General features: G+C 32.3%; 2 protein-coding genes across 2 annotated transcripts; both read left to right on the plus strand.

Annotated features, from left to right (window-relative positions):
* The first annotated feature begins 3,395 nt into the window (after window positions 1-3,395).
* On the plus strand, window positions 3,396-8,562 carry LOC146940708 (uncharacterized). The gene is made up of 4 exons (XM_085754442.1): window positions 3,396-3,900; window positions 3,998-4,135; window positions 4,226-4,871; window positions 8,167-8,562. The coding sequence occupies exons 1-3, from the start codon at window positions 3,511-3,513 to the stop codon at window positions 4,418-4,420; spliced, it is 723 nt and encodes a 240-aa protein (XP_085610568.1). The 5' UTR covers window positions 3,396-3,510; the 3' UTR covers window positions 4,421-4,871; window positions 8,167-8,562.
* On the plus strand, window positions 4,974-8,562 carry LOC146940709 (uncharacterized). Its single transcript, XM_085754440.1, has 4 exons — window positions 4,974-6,131; window positions 6,231-6,368; window positions 6,459-6,660; window positions 8,166-8,562. Exons 1-3 carry the CDS (start codon window positions 5,868-5,870, stop codon window positions 6,642-6,644), a joined length of 588 nt encoding a protein of 195 aa, XP_085610566.1. The 5' UTR covers window positions 4,974-5,867; the 3' UTR covers window positions 6,645-6,660; window positions 8,166-8,562.
* Window positions 8,563-9,417: the final 855 nt, after the last annotated feature.

A 9,417-nucleotide genomic window follows, 5' to 3' on the forward strand; every position in this document is an offset into this window, starting at 1 on the left:
CTCTGTGATGCTGTCAACGAAGAAACAGGACAGTGAGGGAATCAATTTTGTTAATATGGTGGCCTCATAGTTAATCAGAATTTGGTAAAAATGCAAATAATCAGGGTTATTCAATAGCAAGATCAACATTCACATAATTGCTAACTGAACTTGTAGATATGTGGTTCTAATCTAACAGATCACTAGGGGATAAGTGTCAAGTTGATGTCCTCACAACAGTTAGACATATAGTTTATTACAGAGGTAACCCGTTACTAATAGGAATATGTCATAAAGCATTTGGCCGTGTTTACATATATCACAAATTCTATAGGGTGAAGTGTCCTGGATGTGATGTTGCCTTTGTAGTTTGTTAATTGATATCAGGGCTCTCTCTCTCTCTTTCAATGCTCTTCCTTGCTTTACTAGTTTACTTTAGGGAAATGTTAACGAGTGCCCCGGCCCCGGGCACTCTTTAAGCACTTTAAATGGTAAGATTTTTAAAAAAAATTGTGTATTTAATGCATTGGAAACTGTAATAGATGACTTTTTAAAAGAAATTACTCTATTAGAGGGTAAGTGTCTGATATAAGTGTATACAAAAATTATTTTGCTGGTGATAAATGAAGGAAACTATCTCTCTTAATTGGGGTTTCTTAACGTTGTTAAACGTTACAATGTGATTAGACACTGTTATAACTCATGCAATTCCTATCTATCATGTCAGAGAATTTGATCTAAAGATTTTGGTGTTCGTGCTTTTAAATAGCATCTCTTTTAATTCATTCTAATTTATGACTTACGAATTTTATTACAGGTTGGTTGCATTGTATATTTCTAATTTAAGATGCTTGCTTCTTAGTCGTTGGTAGCAAACTCACTGTTATTTTGACAGACATCATAACATGTTTTCTTTGTTCTGTCAAAAAAAAAAATGTCATCTTTGAACATTTGTAACGCGATTGAGAGTCCGGCAAAGTCTGCATTTTGTATCCAAACTATACACCTCACGGGTTGTGTTCCATATCTAAACTTTAAAATTTAAGCGACAGAATTTGGCGCAGCTTTTTAATGTTTAATTGTAAATTAGATGCTCGCTTCTAAGTCGCTAATGGCTCAGTCAGCTATTTTGGAAATCATCATACTAGGATATTATCATTTGTTCTGGTGTTTTAAGAAAATAAATGTCTTCTTTGTTTTATCAGATAAAATATATCTCCTCTTTATTTGTAACATGCTTGATATAATCTTTGCTCAAGTCCGAATTTTGTATCTAAACCAAGTAACTCGTGGGTTGATGCCATATAGAAACTTTATAATTCAAGCAACAAATTTGGCCATTTAGACAGCTTTTTAAAGCTGAATTACAAATTAAATGCTCGCTTCTGAGTTGCTAGTGGCTCACTCAGCTATTTTGACAGACATCAAACGAGGATGTTTGTCTTGGTTTTTATGAAGAAAAAAATGTATTCTGTGTTTCAGAAGAAGTAAAAAATTTAGTTTGAATATTATCTAACATGATTGATAGTCTTGTAAAGGTCTGAATTTTGTATCTAAACTTGGCAACTCATGGATTGGTCTCGCATTTAAACTTTGAAATTCAAGCGACATAATTTGACCATGTATGCGGTTTTGTAATGCTTAATTACTGATTTAAATCAAAACTTTGATAAATCACGTATCATCCACTATTAGTTAACTCTCTCCGCCTTTTTTTTTTACAAGTATCTTTTTTTGTGTGAAATTGTCTCAAAATATACTTTCATTTTTTTTCTTCTCTTTTTAGATTACTAGAATAGATACATCATACATTCATTTTATTTTTCTACATAGCACTGTAATTTATTAGTTAGCATTGAGTTTTTATGTTAATAAATTAAATCTAAACTATTTCAAATTTAATTTTCAATTAAAAAATATGGTAATTAAAATAACAACACAAAATGATAGAAACCTATGATGATCTTCATTCAAAACAATGGACACATTATTGTTGGTCTACACGTAGATATAAATCATTTTTTTTAAGGATATAAATCATATATTAAAATGTAATTGATAATTAAATCAAGATATAAAGAGATAATAAAAAAATGATGTACTAAAAAAAGGTAATTAATAGATACAATGAGACATTCACCATTAAAAAAAATCAATTGTCAAAAAAAATCAATTATACAGAAAAAAAATTGTCAAAATTATTAAGTCGGACATAATGATATGAATTCAAATTTTCAATGATTATTTTTAATTTATCTGTCTACTAAAAGAAAATATTTATGACATAGATTTACACGACGATACATGATGATGGAGTATATCTCATCTCTCATAAATGATGATGGGGTATAAAAGGTTAGTACATTCCTTTTTTGTACCAAACAAAAATACTCTAAAATAATTTCTGTTAGGGTCCTGCTAACCGGTGCCCGCAGGGTACTGGTTAAGCATACCATAAAATAGAATTATTACCATAAAATGAAACTGTTTTTGACATTATTATAAATTAATTACACAATTTCAATGAATTAACTACTGTATAATTTCTTTTTTTATATCCTTAACCAGTGACCCGGGACACCGGTTAGCATTTTCCTTTTTGTAAGGGGGTGTTTGTTTCGGAGACATGAAATGGATTCCAAGGAATAGAGGACCGGAAAAATATATTCCAGTGTTTGGTAAGAAGGAAACAAAAAATTTGCCTGGGAATAAAAAATACCCAGGAATTTATTTAACCCACGATCTACCCTTTTTCATTCCAGTGAGAGAGAGGCTGGAATATCTCTATTCCCAGGAATTACTCCACGTTCAGAGTAAAAATCCCCTGATACCCCTACTTTACCCACACGTTGTTCCCTCCAATTTTTTTCCTGCCTTCTATAAAAAAAATGGAACCGCTTGCATATGAATGCTGATTAAACTATGCATAGTTAATACTACCAAAATAAACTATATGCATATGCCATTAGCATGTTGTTTCTGGTGCTTAAATTTTTTCAAATACTCATGTCAAACTTAATGGATATTGTAAGACACAGAATTTTCCTTTCTTGATTTGCTGAAAATATGAAATATATACGGTTTTTGGTCTCTTGAATTTAAAAAGGGTATTTTAATAATTTTGACATTTATTTTTGGAATTTTACATTTTAAGCCGAACATGTTTTTAGCATTCCCAGGAATTTACAAATTGTTAACCAAACATTTTTTTACAAAAATTCCTAGGAATATAATTCCCATCGTATATTCCCAGGAAAGCTATTCCAAGGAATTATTTTTGTATCCCTAAAACAAACACCCCCTAAGGGAATAAAAAATACTCTAAATATTGTACCCAAAAAAAAAAACACTCTAAATAATGATGACAAAATAAAATAAATCTAGGATTTGATACGGGACGGGTCGTAATCAAAGCAAAACGAGCCGAAACAAACTCAACTTTTGGCTTATAATAAAGAGAAATCGTGTGTTCATTTAGGGTTAGATGAATGTGAATTGGGATTTCTTCCTTCCTTCCTTCCGTTTTGCAGAATGTCGATGGAATCACATACATGTTTGTTCGGCGTCATCCGACCTGCCACGGATTGCTGCGATGAAAGAGGGAAGTGCCTGAAATCCGAACCGGAATTGCAACCTGAACCCGAACTGAAGTCGGAACCGGAATTGCCACCGGAACTGAAGTTGGAACCGGAGTTAGCACCGGAACTGAAGTCGCAGCCGAAACGGCGAGAGAAATATGAATGGGAATTGAAACGCTTTGAAGATCTTGAGATTAGTGACTTCTGTATGTATGACGATGACATTAAGCCTTTTATGTTTATGTGTGGGCGATTTACGTACAAGAATAAGGCTCAGATTCAACAAGATAAGGATATTAGAATCGCCAGGGCTAAGCATAGAAGGCGCTCTCGCAACCTATCAGTAACGCATCTATCTAACTATCTATCTATTTCAATTTCATTGTGTTTCACTTATAATAATCTAATTTCTTCATTTTGATTGATTCTGAACAACACAGCTTTTCGATGCCATCGCTCCTCCAGAAAAAGCAAATCTACATTGCAGTGCTGTACCCATCGACTTAACCAATGATCTTCGCCTTGAACTCACTCCCCTCTGCAAGTTTGCATTAGACAAGTACAATGCTGAGAACCAGGTTCAATAAATTACAAGAATTATTAAGAATTATTATATATGCATATACATTTGTTTATTCATCGTTGAACTAATTTTTCTCATGATTTAGGCTGCAAATTTTGTGTTAGCTGACATTGTGAAGACAACCTGGAGACCTGGTCGTATGTATTACATTACCTTTCAAGCACAAAAACAAGAACAAGAAGATCCTTCCAACAGCCCTGCTATAATTTTCCAGGCCCAAGTATGGGACAGGAGGCCTGGGCCACCTGTGGTCAAGTCGTGTGCCATGAAGCCTACCTAACACATACATCATCACGGTGATAATGTTGCATTAATATTATACTTGTTTACATTATGTTATTACTTATTATGCATGCTTACAACATGTTTAATCTTTTTTTGGAGATTTATAAATGCTAATAAGCTATTTCCCCTTTGAAATTGTATTTTAATCTGTTATTTATAATAAGCTTCAACCAGTTATTTTTTCCTCCATGAAATTCACTATTTTGAACTATTGAAATTAGCAAGCGGAAACAAAGAAACTAGATTAGAGTATGTGGACATAAATATCATTCGGATACATTCAATTATTGTTGTTGCACTTCATTTGGAAGCTGCATTGTGTTTTTTCCTACTGACTTCAACTGTAAGCCAATGGAATGTTGACCCTTTTCTTTAAAATAAACTTCAATTGGAAGCTGCATTATGTGGGCGTGTGCCATCAAAACCTAACACATGCACCCACCATGGTAATAATGTTAATAGTTTATAGTTCCAATTGATACTGTATTTAATTTTGGTATTTACCATAAGCTTCAGCCAGTTTTTTGTTTTCCTTCATGAATTACACTGTTATGGAGAATTGAAGTTAGCAAGTGGAAACTAGTGAGCGGTATGCTATGCTAGGCTAGCCTAAATCCAAAGAAACTAGAGTGAAGTATGTTGTTAGATACATCATGTGAATCAATTCTATTATTTTTATATCATTTCCTTTTTCGCTACTGACTTCACTGGAGTTAGCCATTTTTGCACCTCATTGTATGCATTGGAATGCTGACCCTTTTCTTTAAAATAAACTGCACCGAATGCATTAACACAGATAAGTTAAATAAATAATTTTGAGTAATTTGTAACATAATTGATAGTCTTGTAAAATCTGAATTTTGTATCTAAGCAACTCATGGATTGGTCTCGCATTTAAACTTTGAAATTCAAGCGACATAATTTGGCCATGTATGTGGTTTTGTGAAATTTATTAAAGGTGTTTTTTACAAGTATCCTTTTTAGTGTGAAATTGTCTCAAAATATACATTCATTTTTTTTTCTCTTTTAAGATTACTAGACTAGATACATCATACTACATTCATTTTATTTTTCTACATGGCGTTGTAATTTATTAGCTAACATCGAGTTTTGTGATATTGATTACTAGTCTTGTTTATAAAAAAAATAAAAATAGACGGAAGGAGTAAATGTTAATAAATTAAATCTAAACTATTTCAAATTTAATTTTCAATTAAAAAATATAGTAATTAAAATAACAACACAAAATGATAGATAGAAACCTATGATATCTTCATTCAAAACAATGGACACATTATTGTTGGTCTACACGCAGATATAAATCATATTTTTTTAAGAAGGACATAAATCATATATTAAAATGTAATTGAAAATTAAATCAAGATATAAAAATATAATAAAAAAATGTTGTACTAAAAAAATGGTAATTAATAGTAGATAAAATGAGACATTCACCATTAAAAAAAATCAATTTTTTTATCAAAAAAATTCAATTTAAATTAAAAAAAGATCTTGAGAAATATGAATGGGAATTGAAACGCTTTGAAGATCTTGAGATTAGTGACTTCTCTATGTATGACGATGACATTAAGCCTTTTATGTTTATGTGTGGGCGATTTACGCATAAGAATAAGGCTCAGATTCAACAAGATAAGGAGATTAGAATCGCCAGGGCTAAGCATAAAAAGCTCTCTCGCAACCTATCTGTAAAACATCTATCTATTTCAATTTCATCTTGTTGTGTTTCACTTATAATAATAATAATAATCTAATTTCTTCATTTTGATTTATTCTGAACAACACAGCCTTTCGATGCCATCACTCCTCCAAAAAATGCAAATCTACATTTCAGTGCTATACCTATCAGCTTAACAGAAGATCTTCGCCTTAGACTCACTCCCCTCTGCAAGTTTGCGTTAGACAAGTACAATGCTGAGAACCAGGTTCCTTAAATTACAATAATTATTATATTTATATATGCATATACGTTTGTTTGTTTATTCATTATTAAACTAATTTTTGTCCTGATTTAGGGTGCAAATTTTGTGTTTGCTGACATTGTGAAGACAACCTGGAGACCTGGTCATACGTATTACATTACCTTTCAAGCACAGAAACAAGAAGATCCTTCCAACAACCCTGCTATAATTTTCCAGGCACAAGTACGGAACAAGAGGCTTGGGCCACCTGTGGTCAAGTCGTGTGCCATCAAAACCTAACTGATGCACCCACCATGATAACAATGTTGCATTAATATTATTATGCGTGCTTACATCATGTATACTCTTTTCTTGGAGATTTATAAATGCTAATAGTTTATAGTTCCAATTGATACTGTATCTGATTTTGGTATTTACAATAATTTTTAGCCAGTTTTTTGTTTTCCTTCATGAATTTCACTGTTATGAAGAATTGAAGTTAGCAAGTGGAAACCAGTGAGCGGTATGCTATGCTAGGCTAATCCAAAGAAACTAGAGTGAAGTATGTTGATAGAAACATCATGTGACCCTTTTCTTTAAAATAAACTGCACTGAATGCATTAACACAAATTGAATAAATAACCCTAAGTCACAATTTGGGTATGTATTTTAAAGCATCCATTTTAATTGTTCCTCAAACAAAAGATCATTTCATTATGTATTTTTCATCTGAGTGTGTTGTGGGGGGGTGGTTATTTTTTCTCTTCAGATACAAATGCTCTGCTATCATTGTAGCTGAAAGACATTCTACTTTGTTTTCCATCTCTTGTCAATATTGTTTTCATTAGCCAATCACTCACTCGCCTGGGTAAAGTAGTACTAGTATTTCGCAGTCCTGTCATATTCTGATGACTTTCAATTTCAAGAGAAAATTTGTGTGTCTAGTCTTTTACTTTGTCAAAATTGTAACCTCACTTTTCTGGTGTTTCATCCTTGGCTTGCCCTTGTCCCCAACACTTTTTTTTTTTTTTTTTTACTATAGTACCTTTATCTTTCAATGATTTGTTTTTTTTTTTTGAGAGAAATGATTTGTTATTATATGAAACTATTGTGTTTGAATGTTTGCTACAAATTCCTTTGAGGATTTTCTTCCCTTTGAGGATTTTCTTGGAGATTTATAAATGCTAATAGTTTATAGTTCCAATTGAAACTGTATTTGATTTTGGTATATACAATAAGCTTCAACCATTTTTTTGTTTTCCTTCATGAAATTCACTGTTATGAAAAATTAAAGGTAGCAAGTGGAAACCAGTGAGCGGTATGCCAGGCTAGCCTAAATCCAAAGAAACTAGAGTGAAGTTGATCGAAACATTATGTGAATCAATTCTATTATTGTTTATATCCTTTCCTTTTTCTTTTTTGCTACTGACTTAACTAGAGTTAGCCATTTTCGCACATCTTTGTATGCCATGGAATGCTGACCCTTTTCTTTAAACTAAACTGCACCGAAGACATTAACAAAAATAAGTAAGTTAAATAAACAACCTTAAGTCTGGGGATATAATATGAACCTCCTTATCACTCCCCTTTTTGACTCCCCCACTACAAACACTTTCGAGTAAGATAATTGAGTCCAAACTCACTTAATGTGATAAGGCTTGCAAGTTGTTTTTATCCCAATTTTTGGAAATTGCAATCATAATTTCTGCAATGGAACTCATGCTTGTTTTGACATGTAATAACTTTTAAATATACCATTGTGAATCACAGCAATATATTCCCAATGTTTACACATTACACTAATTCTTTATTCTTTTTGCAGGAAATCGTCCACTGCATTTACCTGCTGTGAATATGGTTTTGCTTGTGTTAGAAACATGGGGGTGAAAGCAATCCTGGACAGACTGCTGGTTGTAGTTAATTAAATTAAATGTGACAGTGTTATATATAATAATATTACATTAAAGTTAAAATATATGTTTGCTAGTGTAGTGTAGTGGTTACATTTGCTGTGAATTTAAGTCGAGGAAATTGGGCTCAACCCCTGCATTCCACATTTTTGCCCAAAAAATATGGGAAAAAAAAGGTTTTAGAGGATTCAATCTCTGAACACTTGTGCTGCAAAAACATGCTTACCACTGTTTCATCATTTTTCTAATAACACGTGTAATGTACATATAACAACGCGCATAATGAATCGGTTGCATTTGGTTTTATATATCCTTGAGAGTAACATCTATAAACAGTATTGAGAGTCAAGTAAATTTTATAGTTGATTAATGAATTACAAGTTTTAAGATTGATATATTGAGATTTAGCAAGTAGAATTTGTACCTTAAATTAGTTATAGACTCTGCATGTGTATGAATTAGAGGAACCTCACTATGAGCCATGATTCAAATGTTACCATCAATTATTTATTGGCATTTTAAATTCAGGTATGGCAATCCTTGATTATGCAAAACTGAAACAAAGCATTAGATCTTATACTGATTTCATTAAGAAAATGTGATCTTGCATTTATTGGCTGGTGATAAATGAAAGACACCGTGTTTTTTTTCTTTCTTTGGGCCTTTCTTCATGTTGTTAGATTTTGCCCTTGTGATAAGACACTATTACCTATCATTGCTAAAACTTGCTTTCCTCAGCAACGCCATAACTGTTTTTATTATGAGCAAGAAAAGAAATTTTTAGTTGCTTTGCTGTTTGTAGTTTGAAAAAGAATCATTTTGCAGTCTGGTTAAAAAGCATCAAACTTATATCAGTTGCTTTAACAAATCAACTCGGTTATGTGGTCTAATTTTGTTGGCCATCTCACAGCTGCTAAAGAAAAGGCATCAAGGGATTAGGTGGCCTTATAGTTAAACAGAATTTGGTAAATATGCACATCATCAGGGTTATTCAATAGCAGGATGCCAGGACTAATATTCACATAATAACTGTACTTGTAGATATGTTTTTGTTGGAAAATTCCGCCTTTATTACGGTCCGCTCCTTAGTCGCTTAAATTGTGACCTTTGGTTTGCCTTCATTGCAGCGTTCAACGCCTTTATTGTGTTCGCTTTGAGGAGGG

Source organism: Medicago sativa, chromosome 3, assembly GCF_051527215.1.
Source record: "Medicago sativa cultivar Bolivia chromosome 3, Bolivia_mono, whole genome shotgun sequence".
NCBI classification, from domain to species: domain Eukaryota; kingdom Viridiplantae; phylum Streptophyta; class Magnoliopsida; order Fabales; family Fabaceae; genus Medicago; species Medicago sativa.

Coding starts and splice junctions, on each gene's coding strand:
- LOC146940709 (XM_085754440.1), top strand. CDS start 5,868: ATGAGACATTCACCATTAAAAAAAATCAATTTTTTTATCAAAAAAATT. Junction 6,132..6,230: donor AGCTCTCTCGCAACCTATCT/GTAAAACATCTA, acceptor TGAACAACACAG/CCTTTCGATGCCATCACTCC. Junction 6,369..6,458: donor AGTACAATGCTGAGAACCAG/GTTCCTTAAATT, acceptor GTCCTGATTTAG/GGTGCAAATTTTGTGTTTGC.
- LOC146940708 (XM_085754442.1), top strand. CDS start 3,511: ATGTCGATGGAATCACATACATGTTTGTTCGGCGTCATCCGACCTGCC. Junction 3,901..3,997: donor GGCGCTCTCGCAACCTATCA/GTAACGCATCTA, acceptor TGAACAACACAG/CTTTTCGATGCCATCGCTCC. Junction 4,136..4,225: donor AGTACAATGCTGAGAACCAG/GTTCAATAAATT, acceptor CTCATGATTTAG/GCTGCAAATTTTGTGTTAGC.